Raw genomic sequence first — 18,188 nt, 5'->3', positions numbered from 1 at the left:
GCAGCTGCTGGAGTAAGGCTGGAAACGATCGGGATAAAGGGGACCGAGGACACGGTTTTCCTTGTCTGGCGTAAAGGGGGATGGCCAAGCTCCTCTCCGTTGCTTGAACATCAAGGGTTGACCACATCGCCTTAGAGCCCCCGTCACGGACATAAAGGCACTTTGTTGTCGGCACGGACTCCTGTCAGTCCGGAGGAGATTTTAGGTCAGCGCTGCAAAGGCTTTGTATTTTATCCTTCCGCGTTAGTCCTGAGTTGTTGGGGTATTTTTAAACTCGTTCGGCTTTTTGCTCCTTTAGTCTTGTGGCACGATGTGACTATGTAACTACGAAAAAAATAATAGTTGTGTGGAAAGGCGTCTTATCTGCTGGCAGAGATTGTATTTGCTACTGTGTCAGCGCTACGTTACCCTAATTGCTGGTTTATATTTAAACCGGCATTTTAAAGTAATGAAACGGGCAGTCAAAGTTCCATCTCGCGGTTCAAGCTGGTGAAATGGCTTTGGGTTATTTTTATGGTAACTCAGGCAAGGGGTGTGTGTGTGTGAAGTTGCTGTTCCGTTCAGTGGTGTGTGGTCAGTAATGCAAAATGAGATTCGCTCTCGGACGAGCTTTGTCTTTGTAAAATTACTCCTTTTTTTACGTGCTTATTGTACTGACAGTCATCTCCCAGTTTGCTCACGAGTGGCTCTCGGGCAGGGTGTATTGTCCACCACGTTAGGTCCAAGAAGTGCCTCTTCCAGACCCCACAGCAGTGTTTCTGACCGCTTTATGCAATAGCACAGAAAAATATTTTGCCTTAAAAACCATCACTTAACAACAATCTGTTGGTTTACACTTGGCATTTGAGCAAACTTCTAAAAAAAAAAAAAAATGTTTTCCTCTTTCTAGTGTTTGGAAAAATGAAGCAAATAGGAAACTTAGAGCTTCCCGGTACGGTTTTGTTTTGAAACAGTGAAGTAATAGCTGAAACTGTTAGGAAGTTTGGGTTTTAGTACTGGATTTTCTTTGGAGAGTTTTGCTTGCTAAGAGAACTTGCATTTAAAAAGACGACAGCAGATGAAATTCACTGGCAAAGGTTATTTTTAATCAGCGAGCAGGCTGATTGGCAAGGTTAGGAAAGCATTGAGCATCTCTTTAATTTGTTGGCCTGCTCTTTAAAGCACATGGCCTTCTTAATCTCTTCAATTTGTGCATTATTCACTTATTTTCATTAATTTAGAGAAAGTCGTCACTGAATAATAAATCCATCGCTGGGTAATAAATCCAGTGTTTACAGGGTATTTAATCGAGAAGAAATACACCAGCTCAGCTTTTAAATAAGCCAACAGTAATCTAGTAAAATCTGTATAGAAGTCTGAAAAAGAACAAAGCTATTTTCAATAATTAATCATAGAAATCTTGTATGTTATTAACTTGAGGGCAAACAAATCATTTCAGTGTATTACTGCACTGTGAGGTGCAGTCTGAACTGCATCTGCTTATTTATCGGTAATTTCACACCAAAGTTTTCGGTGCAGTTGGGATATCTAATGTATGTTGCTTGTCCGATGGTTTTTATATGGGTTTGAATTGAGAAATTCCTTCCCTCTAACAAAAAATCCGCAGCCTGCTTCCCAAATAGACAGTGGTTTTAATTATTTTCCCTGAATCCAGTGAGAAAGCAGTTTCTAGAAGAAGACTAAAATCTTCTCAAGTGTTGCGTGTTCCCTGTTTGCAATATTTTGTTACTGAGCGCGTTTCTTCCGCTGTATTTTTGAAAAGCAGCCGAGGTCGGCGGGGCTGGATCCGAGATGCAGCTCAAAACAGAACAGCTCGCTGTGTCTTGTGCATGTGTAGGTGGTGTAAGTTTAAGGTTTAGATGTATGCATGTGTGTATTCGGTGTGTGTGTGTGCGCACACAGCTGTACACAAATGCATAAATCTAACACTTTCTGCTTTGGGGCACAGGGTGTTTGTAAAATGAACATTTGCGAGGTTCTCTTCCCCGGTTTCTTGCCATCACAGTTTCTGAGAGGGGGACCTCGATGTTTTTGTGTGAAACTTCTGCAAGGCTTTTTAATAATAGGTAGAAAGATTAACCAGCGTGCTTGCATACAAACAGCAGTAGTAGGTAAGGTACTAACACGATATTAGGAGGAAAAACCTCCCCTGGATAAAGAAGGCTTGATGAACAATAAAATGGGTTATTGGTTTCTACAGAGCCTGGTGTCAAGAATCAGTTATTCTGGTGAAGGCAAACCTGGTGTGGAAATGCATACTGATGCGAAATACCAGCATACTCATTCAAAGACTATGCAACAGCAATTTATAAAATCACTAACCAAAGTTATCAGCGCTGCTTTAAAGATGGTAAAAATCAAATGGTTGACACAGTAGGTGTCTCCAAAAACACTTTAAAAATTAATTAAGAAATCCACAGTTCTGCAAATTCCTGAAACTGGGCTGTCTGATTCAGAATCGTGACTCCTCTCCATTGCATAATCAATGTCAGAATGTATTGGATAATTACAGTACAAAAACGTAGTTTCTGTGCAGCTAATACATTGATAAAAAAAAATATAATTTCTTTCTTTATTAAATAGACTCTTTCCAAACAAATATCTGCACTGCAGGACGGTGAAGCACAGCCAAACAGCACCATCTTATGGACGTTTGCTTCGGAGCCACAGCTGCCATTAGCTTTCTGGGTTTTGTCACCTGATTTGCTTCTCTGAAATATACACACATATGTGTGCGTGTATAAATATACCACCTTGCCTTCTGAAATCTATCACTTGTAGAAAATGTTTTTTAAAAAAAATGAATTTTTTTTTTTTTTTTTTTATTGGTCTTTCAGGCATCTGATGCCAGCTCTGAAAAACTGTTCAACGCTGTTACAAATAAAGGTAAGACTGCAATTCACATCACAAACATATGTTTTTTTTTTTTTTCCCCACACATTTCTTTTCATGGCAATTTCAATGGGAGATGGAATGGAACTTGTCTTGCAGAAATGTCGCAATCAGCTTGTTAGTGCTTTTTATGTTTCTCTTGGTTTCAGACATGTTCTGTACGCTTGGTAATTGCTTTGCTTAAGCAATATAAAATAAAGGCTTTAAATAATGCATTGCCTGCCAGGTCAGAATTAATTTAAATAACAATATTAGGGAATAGTTTATTTTACAAATGGCTTTAATTTAAGCTCATTTAAATAACTGTAAGAGTTTTCAAAATGTTTTAACTTGATTGTTACTCATCAGCTACATGATAGACATGGAATTATGAATAGCCAATTTGCACTGCTGACAGTAATAACCAGCCAACGTTTAGTATTCACAGGATAATAGTCATAAACCATGGCTTACTGTGCTGTGCGCTTTCTGTAGAGTTAATAAATGATATAGAGGGCCACATTTAAATATTCAGTATCTCATTAATTTCTTCCAAACAGCAATCCAAAGAGAGAGTGGCTAATGATATAACAGTACATTAAGGGAAAACTTACCCTAAATCAGTGCCAGTGAGCTTCTGTGCAGAGCTTGTCCCGAAACAGCGTTACTAGAAAGACTATAGGCTCTGGGGGTTTTTTATTTTTAATTTTTATTTTTGGTTTGGTTTGTGGTTTTGTGAGGAGGGTCGAGGGAGCAGCTCCAGGCACGAGTTGCGCCACTGAATATAATTCCAAGCCTTTAAAACGCGTCTGGTTTTCACCCTACTGTCCTACTTAATGGCAGTGCATGATAGCGGCTTGGTAAAAGGGGGTGCTTTTAGCTGTAAGCCCACGGTATTTCAAATTGCTGGTTTTTAGGAACATTTGAGTCAGTTTGCATGAGAAAGGGCAGATTTGATTCATTTGGAATTTAGGTCTTTTTTGTTCACTGGGTGTGGATTTGCTTAGCGTTTTCCCTGTGTGCTTCAAACTGAGTTTGGGTTTGTTATTCCAGTGGGTCATCTTGGTGGTTTTCTATGTCTTTTATTTCCACGAAGCTGTAGCAGTTTAACTGGGTTTAACTGGGCGCAGTACGTGACCCCGTTACGTTTAGGATTCCCGTGCTGATACGCCATTGCTTCTGAAGTCTTTTGCTGCATATTGAATTATACCTGTGTTTAATTGTGTTACGGATCCATATTCCTGTTTTTCATGTATTAGCATCCTTTGGAAGTACAGTCTGGATGGATTATTTCAGTGGCCTAATGAGGTTATCTCACTTGGCAAGCTTAGATATCCTTTCTGATTAATTGGATTTACAGGTTCCCCCTCGGCCCCTCCGTAGGCGGAGAATAGGTGGCACAGACAAGCAGAAAGGAAGAGTTGTGTGTTTGGAGTGACCCAAGGCCTCCAAACTACATGTGACTGCATCTTTATTTTGCTAATTTGCTGTAAAAAGCTTTGGCATTTGAGCAGCCCTTTCTTGGGGCTGGGCCAGGGCAGAGGAGAAGCCGGGCGGGCGATGAATCCACATTCCTGGTGGAGGCCTGTAACCAGGGTGAGGGGCTCCCTCCCCCGGGGGTGATTGATGAAGAGTAGGCCCCTCTTCCTCTTCCTTTAGTTTTTTTTTTCTTTTTTCTTTTTTCCCTTTTTTTTTGAATCAAACACATTTCCCACATTCTTATTTTTGTTTACTTACTGGGCTTGATTCGTGGCATCTATTTGGTTGTGAATACCCATGCTTGACAGGGAGCCCTTTCTTCTGAGGTACTTTTCTTTGGTGATTTAGTTCCCTTGAAAGGATTAGGGTTTCTTTGTGTAGCCTAAAATCAACATGGGCTTTTCGAAGCTTTGCTTGGGAAACCATACACAAATAAGCTTTTTAGTTGATGGTAGATGATTCCTTTGCCCCTTATTTCCATCAAAATGGCGTCTTTCTTTTCTCCTCCTGAGTTTCCCCTTAAAGCCATATGCTAATTCCTGTTGGTAACATGAATGACAAGGGAAGAATCAATGCAAATCCAGGTGCGGCCAAACTAGGCTGACTGGTGTGTTTTTGTTTTTTTTTTCCTCCACTAGGAGAGGGAGATTAAGGGGAAAGAGGGCAGAAAAAGCATAGGGGACAGTTTTGTTAAAGGGATTAGCATTCAAACTGCTAAATATCAGGAAAAGAGGCTCCAAAAAGATCCCCTGTTTGGAGATAATGTCAATAATTGCTTGCAGCCAGGTGCAGGGGCTCTGGCTGCGGCGGTGGTTGGGAGGCTGTTGCCTTCTCTAAGTGCCTGCCCTGGGGACGGCTGACGACTGCCCGGGTGCTGTCAGTTTGATATATTCCAAGTTCAAGTTCTCTCTCCGCAATTCAGTCTGTTTGCTTCCAAGCCAGTTCTTCCCCCCTCTGTGTTGTCCACGGCTGCTTTTGCCAAAAGCAATAAAAGTCACTGGTAAGAAAGGTCAGATTTCCATTGGGTAAATCATGATGAAACCTTCAAAGCTCCTGGCTGACGGACTGGGCTGGGAGGGCTCGGCAGACTGACAAGCGTATCTCCCTCTATGTCCACAGCCGCTCCTCTCAGATCTCCCGCAGCCACCCGAGTCTCGCACATACTTTTTTGTATTTTGATTTGCCACTTTTATTTTACAGAATAAAATAGCTGAGGTAGCAGAAATTATGGAAGTAATACGCTTACAAAGCAGGTAGAAAATCCTGAAGCATTTGAGGTCTTGTGTATGCATTTTGTCCCTTTTTTGTCATTTAGTTGTGGAATTCAAAGCTGAAGATGAGATCAAGTTTGAGGTGTGATGGATTAGTGTGGATGTGTAATGTGGAACAGTCCAGCCCTCAGAAATACTGATAACCAAAAAATCTAGAGCAAAGTGAAATCCACCTCAGACCTCCCTTGAAGGGGTGGTAAAACCCCTTGAGGAGAAGTCTCTCAACTTCCATTTAGGCGTTAGCTGCCCTTAGACCTGAGTGGGAAGATGCATCCCTAAGTCTAGAAGGGTCCTGTGAGTTTTGGGGGGTAACACGTGAATGTTGGAGCCCCTCAGGGCTGGGATGCATGGTATAGCCAAGCGATGCTGCGCTGGAGAGGGCTGCGGGGTTCCCATATCAGCCCTGTGCTGCCACCGCTCCTGGAGGTCCCCAGCCCTGCGCCATGTCTGCAGCAGGGCTGGGAATTTGGGAGGGACGTGGCTTGGTCCCCAGGGCAGGAATCGCTGTAGCTGCAGCTGAAATGAGTTGTCCCTGGTCATGAATCAGAGCCCTGCGCTCCTTCGCTCGGGCCGGAACACTGTACCTTGTAATGCTTAAAATTATCTGGGGAAATGATTCCTGTGGAATTCCAAGTGGCTGTGTTGGGAGGTAAGCATCCGTGTGTCTGGGCCCTTCATAATGCTTGAAAAAGGGACTGTTAACATCTGAATAAATGAGATGGAAAAGGGATGGAAGAGGAGTGCGTCGCCCGCCTGCAGCTCCTGGTCTGTCCCCTCCCTCGCTGCAGGCTGGGCCTTCCAGTTTGGGATTGCTGCTTATGGTCTTTATGTCTTTGAACAAATATAACTTTTCCTTACCCTCTGCGAGCATCAACCTTAGCACCATTAATCCTGGCCAAAGCATAGGTTTTGTTCATTAATTTTTGTAACATGACTTTGCAGCATAATTAAATTCCATTATCTCTTAATAATTTAAATAGACACATCTGAAGCTGTAGAGCAGGCAGCTCCTACTACTACTATGTATTTTGTTTATGCTAACTCCCTCCTACGTACCCTTGGAATACAGCTTTTCCTGGAGGGAGAAATGAGTCCCAAAGTGATGAAGTTTTCATTTGTGCTGTATATTGAAGTTTGCCTTTGATCAGAAACACAGTTGGGCTGTTACAGCTTTTTATGTTCAAATTGTTTACAGGATGTTCATGTAAACTTTATGAATCCTTCTGCTTTGTGGCACCACCAGCTGTCAGGGAAATATTTATACTCTCAGCTGGAGGTAGATCAAGGCGTCTGGGTTACCAGTCTTCACTGGTGGCTGAAATACCGGTCAGATCAAGCCCTGGCTTTTTAGGTGGTGCTACGGCAATATCCTTCCCTAGAAAAACAGGCGTATTGTTGTTTCTCCCCTCGTCTGTCTGTGGTGAATCATTTCTTGAGGATCCTTTACAACATCTGTTTCTGTAAACAAGTAGGGAGCTAAAGTTGGCAAATGCTTCTCTGCTGATCCTATTGACAGGAGAAGAGCTCTCGCTCTAAGTAAACTGTCCCCACAGCATCTCCTGTTGAACCTAAGTGATCCACCACTACGTAGCTAGCACATCTGCAGTGTTAACGTGGTCAGTATGCCAGAGAACTGCCTGCTCCTGCCTCCCCGCTTTCCAAGGGTCTGTACGAATCCATGTAACAACCTCACTCATTGCTTTCGGTTTTGGGGGAGGGCTGCTGTCTGCATATGTTGGCTCTCCACGCTACCTCTTCTCACTGAAATGCTTCTTCCTACCTTGCATTTAGGGCTCCAGAGCAATCCCAGCACTGCAGAGAAACCACCCGTCAGCCAGCAAACCTCTGGGACTGCTGAATCATACGAGCGGTTCTCCAGAGTTGTTCTAATGTGGTTGTTACGATGCCTCACCTTCCCAAAGTGATGCCCTGATGATGGTGTCTCCTTGCCTTTCCGGTGGAGACTTGCCTGGTGGCTTTGGATCACTTGGCTTGCCTGTGTTTTGTGGGTTTCAAATGGCTTTTCAATATTTTCCAGTGCCTCGTTGGTGAGGGACTGAGCACTGGAAAGAGCCTCTGGTTTTGAGGGCCCTGGGTTTCTTGTACCTCTTGGAGTTGAGTTAGAAGAAGCGGTGCATCATGTCACTCTAACTTCCAAGTCAGGCAGACAAAATAGTCGATATGTGTCTTGAGATGGTCCTTTGTTCTGGTGCACAAAAGAGCAAGGCAGTTATTTCTGTGCCGTGAAGGCTTTATCTGAGCAAGGAATTTGTTCCATAATGTCTCCTTATGGCTGCATCTCCTGAGCACAAACCACTCCATCCATACTTTTTCCGTGCCTCTTCCTTCTTTACGTGACAGTTCTTTGGCTGGGACAGGGCACCAGTGCTGGGAGATACCATAGCTGTTCTGTCGCTACAGGGAGAGGTCGGTGGATAATGCGATGTACCCAGTGTGCCCAGGGGGACAGGTGGAAGTCAAAGGTAGCCTCTTTCAAAACCTTTCAGATTTTTAAGTCCTGAACGTTAGGGTCTTACAAGACAGGAGTCTCCCAAGGCTTCACCAATAATTTTTAAGTTAGTAATTCAAAACAAGACCATAAACCAGCCAGGATGGTATAAGCACCTGTAGGCACTGGCTTTTCTTGACCAAAATAGTGGAGGGAGACAGTTGAAAGTGTTGTTCTGGGCATCCTTTCCCATTTGGACTGGTATCAAGTACCCTGTGGTGTCAGTCAGTGAGTGTGTTTCCCTAGGAGTTCATTTAAGGCTGTGGATTTTAGCAAAGTCAAACTATTCCAATCTCAGTGAGCAAAATGGCAATATTTACTAATACATAATTGTATCTATTCTGGAGAGAGTGTTTGTTTTCTAGATTAAACTATATTTGATTTTCTCAAAAAAGACTTATCAGCATTGGGCTATAAAATAACAAATGGTGGTAATTGGTTCAAAATAAGGTGGAAAAATTCTTGGGATAAGAGCGTTCTGATCACAACGATCCTGACTTGACATACCTGCAGTTAGTGGGGTCCACGCTGGAGTCTGGCATGAGATTTCGTGAATGGAGCATCCTGCAGACCTCCCATATCTGGCCTGCTGTTAGTCTCTCCCTTGTAATAAAATGTTGCTTTCTCTGAAAATGTATGTTTATTTAACTAGGTCTCTTTTTGCTTCACAATCTGGATTCCATTCAGTCAGTTACCACTCCAATTAACTAACAATTATTTAACATTAACAGTAATTACAGACGCCAGTTAAGCGCCTACAGATGTCAACTGTTAGCTTTGTACCTAATCACTCAATGAAATGGAGAAAGTTCAACAAACATCAATTAGCCAAGCAATTAGTATGAGGTAGGAAAGAGCATGTTATCGTGTGTGAGCTGATTCAATTTATTTTATTTTGTCAGTAAAACACACACACACACACACACAGACAAGCAGCAATAAATTGCTGAGATTAGATAAAGCTGTATTGTTTTGCTGTTTAGACAAGATTTTTCCCCTCCTCTTCTTTCCCTTACATAACTTAAATGTGCTTTGCCAGGCATTTGTTATCTTATCAAATATATTTCTTTTCAATTGGAAAAGCACAGCAATGTCATTTTCAGCAGAGGCAAAGGTTTGGGTGGGTTTTTTTTTTTGTTTTGTTTTTTACATCAGGTTTACACCGGCAGAACTGTCACCTTAGCAAAGCTAGGTTTAACCCATGAGTGGGTTTAACCCACAAGTTAAACCAAGGACCATGTAAACACCAACGCACTGATGCAATGGATGCGTGGGTTTAGATAATGCCAAACAACGTGAGTTGGTCCCTTCATCTGATTTCTCCATGTATTTAATGTTGATACTGGGTTACTTGGGCTCCGCAACACTTTGCTTAGGTTGCAAGAGGACAGAAGGGCTTCCTCAAAGGGTGTCAGCCGGAGCTGCCCCAGCTCAAGGGTGGGAACAACCTGCACGAGGTGTTCCCATTGCGTGCCACTGCAGCCGCCGTGGCGAGTAACTCGTGCTAACCTCCGGCAGCACCACGTAACTCTGTCATGTGCTCCTGTGGCTAAAAGGAGGGGAAAAAAGAGTAGGAACGGGCCACAAATTAACTTTACCTTCAGAAAGAAATGGTTTGTTTCTAACCGCCATCCAAGGTGTATTGCAAGCCTCTCTTTTAAGATCTTCTGAAGACTGTAGACCTGTGCTTTCAGAAAGTACTCTGTGTGCAGTGTACCAGATACGCAGGGGTGCCCGGGCTTCCCAAGTACCCAGCTGTGCCACTAACCCACCAGTTCACCTCCGGAGTCCCTTTTTCTATAGGATCTAATGTCTTCTCGCTTGGCACAATTTAACGCTCCATGCTCAGGCTGTCTTACATCCAGTTAATTTTAAAAAAAACACACTCCAAAGTATCTCACATCCTACAGTGATCAGCCTTGACACTCTGGCTGTCAGTAGGAGCTTCACAGGGACATCTATATGAATTGTGCTTTTTTTTCTTTTCTCGTAAAGTCCTCACAGCTGCTTAAAAAACAAGGCAAAGAGGCTTTTTCCTTCCAGTTCTCAGCTGGCCCACAAACAGGAAGTCCTTTTGCCTTCATCACTGCGCCAACATATTTCAAATGTTTCTTCACAGAAAATGATACCACAAAGTGAGATGTTATTTTGTCATGCAGACTGCCCACAAAAGTCCATGAAGTTATTGGAATTAGTCATTGTTTTCCGAAGTGCGGGAATAGGAGCGGAGAACCACAGACACAGATTGCAATTGCTTTCCAAAGTCTCAGCTTTTTTTTTTTTTCTAGAAAAACACAGAGTCTGAACACATGAAGAAACCCTTCAGTGTGTGACTTAGTGCAATAATATTTGTCTGAGTAGGCAGAAAGACCAAAATCGAGCTTCCAAGTGAGAACTACTGCATTCATTCTGACGGCAGTGAAGACCTTGTGAAGGATGATACTTTAAACGAGTGAATTTTTAACTTTCTTGTGGTTCAGTGTGGTTTGTCCAAAAGAAAAGTCAGGGTCTTGTCACGAAGCAACGCTGCCATTTCTCAAGATACAGACAGGATTGTAAGAGGGCATTTTTAGTCTCACAGAGCAGAATAAACAGACGCTAATTTGTCCTCGTTCAGGCTTCAGTTATGTAGCATGCTTCATTGCTTGACTGACTTTAAACACTTGTTAACACTGAGCTTTTACTTAAGTACTTTGCTGGATGAGGGCCACAGGAGTAAATCCTGCGACACCCTTGAGACTTGCAGCCACCCAGGCATCGCTTGTATTGCCTTTTTTTTTTCCTGTCCCTAGTGCACCTCTGTGACTGACGGGAGCTCGAGCCCCTTTCGCCGGTGCTTGTCCCCAACAGTTCCCACTCTCTTCCCCCACCTTGCTGCTGCCCTGGCTTTGGTTGGGCTCTGTGAGCTGAGGGTATTGACTTACCAGAAATCCGAAGGCAGCAAGAAAAGGGGGATAATTTTGCAGTTGCCCAAGTGCAAGGTCTGGTGCAGGGGAGGGGGCAGGTGTGCAGGCAGAGCATGAGCGAGGGCAAAGGGGCTGCCCCCACCTTGGGTGCTGGCAGGATCAGTCCGGCCACAGCCCGGCTTCACCCTGCCCTGGTGACACACAACTTGCCCTGGAATTGTTTGGTGCGTGCAATTATTTAGTGTAACATAAACTGTTTTCCAAGCTAGATGTGACCAGTGGAGCTGCCAGGAGCATGCTGAGAAATGCTTGGAGTAGTGAGTGTGTGTCTGAATGGGGCGTTGAGCAGCGTTCAGTGAGCTGTTTAAAAAAGCCAGTGTAAATGTATACTTAAAAAGTGGAAACGGAAGAGCAGATGAACTGATTTAAGTGCCTTTTAGAGCAGTTAATGGCCTTACATATGGTAGGGGAGCGAGGCAGGAGCTGGGGGGGCTCCCTTCTATACATATCCAAAAACCACTGTTCTAAGAAATCTTTGTTTTTTTTTTTGAGCTGAAGACCTCGGCTCACACAGGGGTGGTCAAAGTGGGGCTGGGGGAGAATGTCCAAGTCCAAGTGTGCAAAGACTCAAACCCCGCCAGACGACTTGAGCCTCTGTTTACTGCAGCAAGATTTCCCCAACGACTTGAAATCCCGGCTTTAGGCATGCTGACAGCTTATCCCAACATCACCAGGGCCGCCTGGATTATTCCTGTCTCCTGGTCACAGCCAGAGGAGCTCCCCAAACCCTGTGTTACCCTCCTCACGTGTAGCTAAAAGTCTTTGGAGCATGGGCCAAGCCGTCCTCTTCTTCATCCCTCTCTGGGAACTTTATCACTGGGTTCACATCGTGCTCTGTGGTTCCTTTATGGGTTTTCACAAGATGTCGTGGGGTCAAGAGACGAGGCAGATCTGGAGGACTTGGGCTGCCTGGGTCAGCACTTGGCCCGTGGCAGGGAGGAACCTGTGGCTTCCCTGCTCCACATGTTTTACAGGATGATTTTTTGTTAGGATTAGAGGACTGGGGAACGGGAGGAGGTGTAGCACTACTGAGCTCCCACAGCAATTTGGTATCGTTTCCAAATATTTCAAGTTAGTGGGCACTTTTGAAAATTGGAGGCAAAAGAATTTGAGTGGCTTGTAATAGAAAACAGCTGCTGCGGAGCAAGCTGTGTCCCAAGGAAAAACAGCTTCATGGGAATAGGTCTGCTAAGTAATAAAGCCACAAATTAATACTTAGTTCATTTACTAGGTTGTTAGTCCAATAAGCACTTAAACTTCATTTGTTAAAAGAAACAGCATTATAAAAATCAAAAGCAGATGAGCAAAAGCTCTGGTTTTACTCCTGTTTGCTGGTTTTAGTGTGGGTTGGTTGTGCAGTGGTAGCCTCTGCAGCTTGCAGCAGGTGCGATTGCTCTGTGGGGATAACGGCCCCTGTTGCAAAACCAGCACCGATTTGTTCTGTCCTATGACAGTAACGGGTTTTTTTTCTTTTATCCTTGTTTCTGTTGCTGAGATAAATGTTTATCAAACTCTGGCAGTTTTGGGCAGTTTTTCAGTGTCGGGCAGGATCTGCTGTCTCTAAGGAGAGGTGAGAAGCTGTGCCGGGCATACAGTGCCTGTTGTAAATCTCAACCTCATAGGTCTGCTTTGAAATTTTAAATAACACCTCTGCTTGGCTCCTTGGGGTAGCACAGAGAGAGCGTTGTCATTAAGGGAATTGCTCTCCCAAGGTGATCCTCAGGTCCTTTGGTTATGGGGGGCAGCAAGATGCTTCAACCTTTGGTAGATGGAAAGTCTGATAGGGTTGCTGAGGCTCTGACACCTCTGAGAGAGAATCTTAGATCTTTTCTTTTGCATCTGACTGTGTCTGGATGAGGTACCTGAACTGTTTTTTACATATTCCTGACTTTCTTCCTGGGGTCTGAACAGGTCTTATGTAGTTGACTGGGAGAAATGGGATGAACTCATGGGCTCTCACATCACCTCTTCATCAAGAAAGGCAGAGAAATGATCTTGGTCTTGGTTTCGGTCTTAATTCATTGCTGGAAGTTCAGTCTTGTGTTTCCAACTCCCAATCAAGCGGGTGTTGATTTGAAGGTGAGGATTGATGCTGTATGAATAAACATCCTCCAGTGTCTTTGGGATCTGGGAAAGATGTGCCATGCAAATGGAAAAAGGGAAACACGTCAGCATTTTGGAAAGAGCAGCGTGGGAGGGTAGTGCTGACCAGGTTCTCTAGACAAGTACATCCAGCAGGGATGGATGAGAGCATGCTCGGGAACAATACCAGCAATCATGAAACACTGTGTATGTTCTCTTTCACCACACCAAAAGAAATCCTGTGATTATGTCAGACCTGTTTAAAGCAGACCACTCCAGGCAGAGTTGTTTTGAAGACCGTGGTTCTTGAGTAACCGGCTCATTATAATCCAGTTTATATTTGAACAGTCACATCTGATTGCAGATGGGGTGAACAACCCTTAGAGTACACAAGCAATTGCCTGGAAGCGGCTGGACTGATTAACTCACGATTAACTCATGCTGGTACCAGTCATGTAACTGTGCCTGCGGTGCTGCTTGTGCTGGGGCTCTCTGTACATCGAGAGAGATGTTGTAAGTCATCTGAGGCCAGACCCGCTGCCATGACCGTGAACGAACAGGCCCCTCTTGGCTACGTTTGGTTCCATCTCCAAGATAAATCATTATCTTTTGGTACAGAAGCTTGTAGTTGAGCATTTATAAGCTTAAAACAAAACCAAATGGCTCTATGGATTGAATTAGAAAACTCTCATTTGTTTCTGTGTTGCAAAGGTCACTTTTCTCATCTTACAGCTTTTCACCATGCCATGGTCTGTTTTCCTACCTAAAAATTGGCTGTTGTACATGCTCCTGTGTTTTCCCAGTGGTTTCTATGCCCAAATTAGCAACCTGTGAGTTTGCACTTGGAGGGAGAAGAAATGAGAGTGCTCATCTCTGCTGAACGTGATGGAGTTACAAGTGCTCATCTTGTAGAGTGTGTTCCTATACGTGCATCTGCATAAATATTTTTACCAAAAAAAAGATCTTCATACCATGACCCTCTTTAAAAGTTCATTGCCAAATGCTGTCAGGTCATGAGGTGCTGTATGCGTGTCCTGTGATGCAGACAGGACGCCATGTAATGTTGGCGTGAATAAAACCCAATTTGGTCAGTCATGCCAGTCTGAGGCACTTCCTATGGTGTGAGCAGTGATGACCAGCACGATGACTTCTGAAGGTCGCTTCTGGAGAGCCCAGTCCTGCGAGGTGTTAGGTGTGTTTGTGGGCATCCTGGGTGTGAGGCCAACTCCCTGGAATGGTCTCATGTGGACAGTGGGTAAAACCCGCAGAGCAGGAGAGAGGATGCATGCGCTACCCTACTTCTCTTCAGGTCGCTCCAATGCCTTAGGCGTTGTGTGAGCCTTCTTTTGGTGATGGGTCTCGATTGAGGTATTTTTCCATCTGCTTCCGTATCTGCTCCCTGTAAATATATGCTGACTGTTATACTGTAGGTCTTCAGACCATCTTTTGTCCTGCTTGCACAGCCCCTCAGACTGTGCAGACCAGGCCCGTGGCCAGGGCTTGTGGGAATCGCTGTAATACAATTAAATGCTGATAATAATCATCTGGCAAGCTGTTACACTTGTCTGGAAAGGGCTGGGTAATACATGCATGTGGGACAAGCCTGTACATCTTTTGAATTGATAAAAAAATTAAGTTTGTTGGCAATCCAGCCTGTAGTAAATTAACATCTTGCTTGAATAGTTAGCTGACAGCTTGAAGTGGGGGGTGGCGTTTTAATAGTTAAGCTGGTTTTCTCTGTCTTCACATGCCCTGTCCAGCATCTCATCTTATTCAAATAACCTAATTGCTATCCAGCCTTTCAACAGCACATCATCTTAGCACCTTGCTGCCAAGACAGTTATTCACCTAAAGGCCTCATTGTGTTTTGCCAGTATATCGGGGGCCAAAAATAGCTCGACAATATCTGCCCGATACCCAGGTCTCTAAATGACAAACAAATAATTGGGTGAAGCAAACCCTAAGCAGTGCCGCTGACACAGACCACTGTGTGCAGAGCCCTTAACGATAACAGCCACCGCTTTGCCTGGTTCATGTCAGAGCAAATCTTTAAGCAGCAGATAGTGCTGAGACGCGAGGGTGACAGCTTGGGAAATAGCGTGCTGGTTATTGCAGCTGGTACGGAGGGGCTCCGCGGCAGCCTGTGACAAGTCACTGTCATTTTCCTGCAGGTAAATGGCTGACATCTTGGAACAAAGGCTTAACAATAGCATTAAAAATAAAATAAAATAAAAGAAGAAAAATCACGCACATACTGTCATCTGAGAGAGTTTATGGGTGGGCCAGGAAATGAGCCATCTTCCCTTTTTAATCTGATATTATAATTAATTTAAAGTTGATTGCTATGAGTGGCTGTGCATACTTAAAAATTAGATTAGCCAGTAAATTGTATCTAATGATGGTTTTCATTGCTCTGGTAGTTTACACAAAAGTAATGAATGTGCTTTTCTTTGGAGCCTCTTAATGCATCCTGAGAAGGCAGGAACGGCCTCCATCAAGGGTCCCCAAAGTAAGGTTTCCCGGGGTAAGACAGACGCCATTGTCCTGGTCATCGTCCTCCAGCCCAGCCCGATGGCCATCTCGCTGTGTCAACACACCTGGCAGCGAGGTGCCTGACAGGCAGCCGATGGCTTGGGGACCCGGTCCCATGTCCTCGGGGTTCTGGGGTGCGTTGGGTGCTTCCCTTCCCAGCGTGCAGCATCCTCAGCACTTCACCACACAGACCTGAAATCACCACACTCGTCATCCTGGCAAACCCCAAATCTTGGGAGGCTTCCGCAGCTCAGTGCTGCTGGGCGCCCGCAGCAGTGCAGCTGCACGCAGGAAAGCATGCTGGAGGCCTTCAGCCTCTTTCGTTCCTCTTTATTAGATTATATTGCTAATCATATGTGACTTAGTGCATGTGATAAAACAGAGGGGATGCATTAACAGATGCTGTAACTTGGAATTTGTTGGAATTGCTCCTTTTCTTAACGCTACTGTTACCTTTTCTGTGCACGCGAGTGAGTAGCAAATCGGGATTTTCAGCCACATCGATACGTGTGCATAGGCACAGGTAGCGCTAACAGCCGAGCATGGGAATTAGGATTTTCCTGCTAAAACGCTCGTACTTGCTTTTTAGGCATAGTCCATGTTAGTAAGTAGTTAGTGGGGCAGGGGAAGAAGCAGCATTACACCGTTACTGGAAGTTATTCAAAAAGATGCTGGGGGGGGATGTTAGTTGTTTTGGCAAATAATCTGTAAAATTTTTCTGCAACATTTTATGGTTCTGCTGCTGCTCGCAGTTAAAAGCTAGGAGTGGCCAAAATTTGCCAGGCAGACAGTTAGGGAAACTTCAAAGCTTAGAAAAGATCAGCTTAATTTATAGGGAAAAGTTTGCTTTCATAATTAACGTGTCCATGTTGTTTATTCTGGTAAGTATATATGGATAAAGTAATTTGCAAATGCAAACAAATACAGGAGGCAAGAAATATGATTCCATCTTTGAGCTGATTCTGCAGGAAATTATAAAGACTTGAGCAGTTCTCATTTGAAAATTTAGGTTTTATTTGCTTTCCTTTGGCTGGCGAATGCGACCACTGCTTAAAATCCATGGTTTATCACTGGGTGTTCATTTTCTGTCTGCAACTTTGTCCTTTGTAGATAGAGTGGATGTGTTCTGTTAGGCTATGTTTTTAATACATAAAAAGCACACAGATAACTTGCTCTGACAGGCAAAATGTAAATGATTTCCTTAGATCTCAGGCAGTTAGACTTTTTTTGAAAAAGAAAGAAATGGCTTATACTCTATTTACCTTTTCCCCTGAGGAGGAAGTGTGAGGTGTAAGCATCGCGTACTTTTTGACATGGTGTAGTCGAGCTTTCTGTTCATCGCAGCAACACGTAGCCGAGAACCGAATTTCCTGAAGGTGATGTGGTGGTGCAACGTGCCAACCCTTGCCTTGTCAACAGGAACCGTCCTGTGATCTTATTCAGTAGCAAGCGTTGTGCGAAATGGGAGCTTCGTGGAGTAATAATTCATGTTGTATTGTGAAGATAAGGAACAAACACCAGCAGGATCTGAGCGGCTTATGTTTAAGAATAAAACTTTAAAGCTAGAAGCAACGTAAGCGGATAGCTCGGGAAATGCAGTATATCATGCACGTGAACTGGAGCAGATGAGACTTGGGACAAAAAGTCCGCAGAAGCGAATTTGTTTGAGTTGTCCCACAGCTTCTTGATATAAAAGATGTTGATAAGAAAAACTGAGACTGGGTAACAACCGAGGTACTTGAAGATTCGAACAGCGATGCAGATAAATAATCGCTGTCAAGTTATAGGGAAAATTCTTCAATCCTTGAGCAAGTGTTCCTTGAGTTACTGTTTTGGGGAGGGGTTGGCCCCCAGACCACCAAGGGAATGCTGTTTAATGTTCCTGTCATTTCTCAGTATCGACTTGCCCAGCTCAAACCAGCGCGAGCCCTCCCGAGGACACGGTGGGCTTGTTGCAGTGCCTCATTTGACTCCACTCCAACATGTTCTTAACTGATTTAAAACCTGAACTGATTGAACCGTGCACACGAGGGCTTGTGTGTCCGTGCCACCTCTCTCACCGATTTAATGCTCTTAAATTCCTTTTTTAATTACTGCTGTACAATGAACACCACTGGCGCTGGTCCCTTTGAGCAAATGCAAGGGGGGCAGATGGTCTGGGTGTGACACGGGCAGGAAGGTTGACAGCTGGGGACAAAAATGTGCTTTCAGCTTCACTCATGTGGTTTTGAGGAACATGACAGAAATTAGTTCACGTGGCTTTGTGGAGGTGGAGATGTGCTCAGAGCTAAAGTCCTATGGTAAAATTTCAGATCCTGTTTTCTCATACATGAAAGGAATTGTAGATTCGGGCCCTTGGACAGTGGCAGTTAGTTGAGGACAAAAGGTTTTACAGTTACGTGCCGTTAAAATACTGTTGTTTAAATGCTAAGCCAGAATGACACAGCCTCTGTTTTTTGCCCAAGCGTTTGCAGGAAT

The 18,188-nt window shown here is 44.1% G+C and overlaps 1 protein-coding gene across 1 annotated transcript in view; it reads left to right on the top strand.

Moving 5' to 3' along the window:
- AUTS2 (activator of transcription and developmental regulator AUTS2) overlaps positions 1–18,188 on the top strand; it is a 582,970-nt gene that overhangs the window by 505,386 nt on the left and 59,396 nt on the right. Inside the window, 1 exon segment of the mRNA XM_035900525.1 lies at positions 2,838–2,886. Coding sequence (XP_035756418.1) covers positions 2,838–2,886 — 49 coding nt within the window.

The sequence above is a fragment of the Egretta garzetta genome, unplaced genomic scaffold, assembly GCF_000687185.1.
Source record: "Egretta garzetta isolate BGI_Z169 unplaced genomic scaffold, ASM68718v1 scaffold108, whole genome shotgun sequence".
Taxonomy (NCBI): Eukaryota; Metazoa; Chordata; class Aves; order Pelecaniformes; family Ardeidae; genus Egretta; species Egretta garzetta.
Note: the sequence above shows the minus strand (reverse complement) of the source record. Positions and strands in the feature narration are given on the sequence as shown.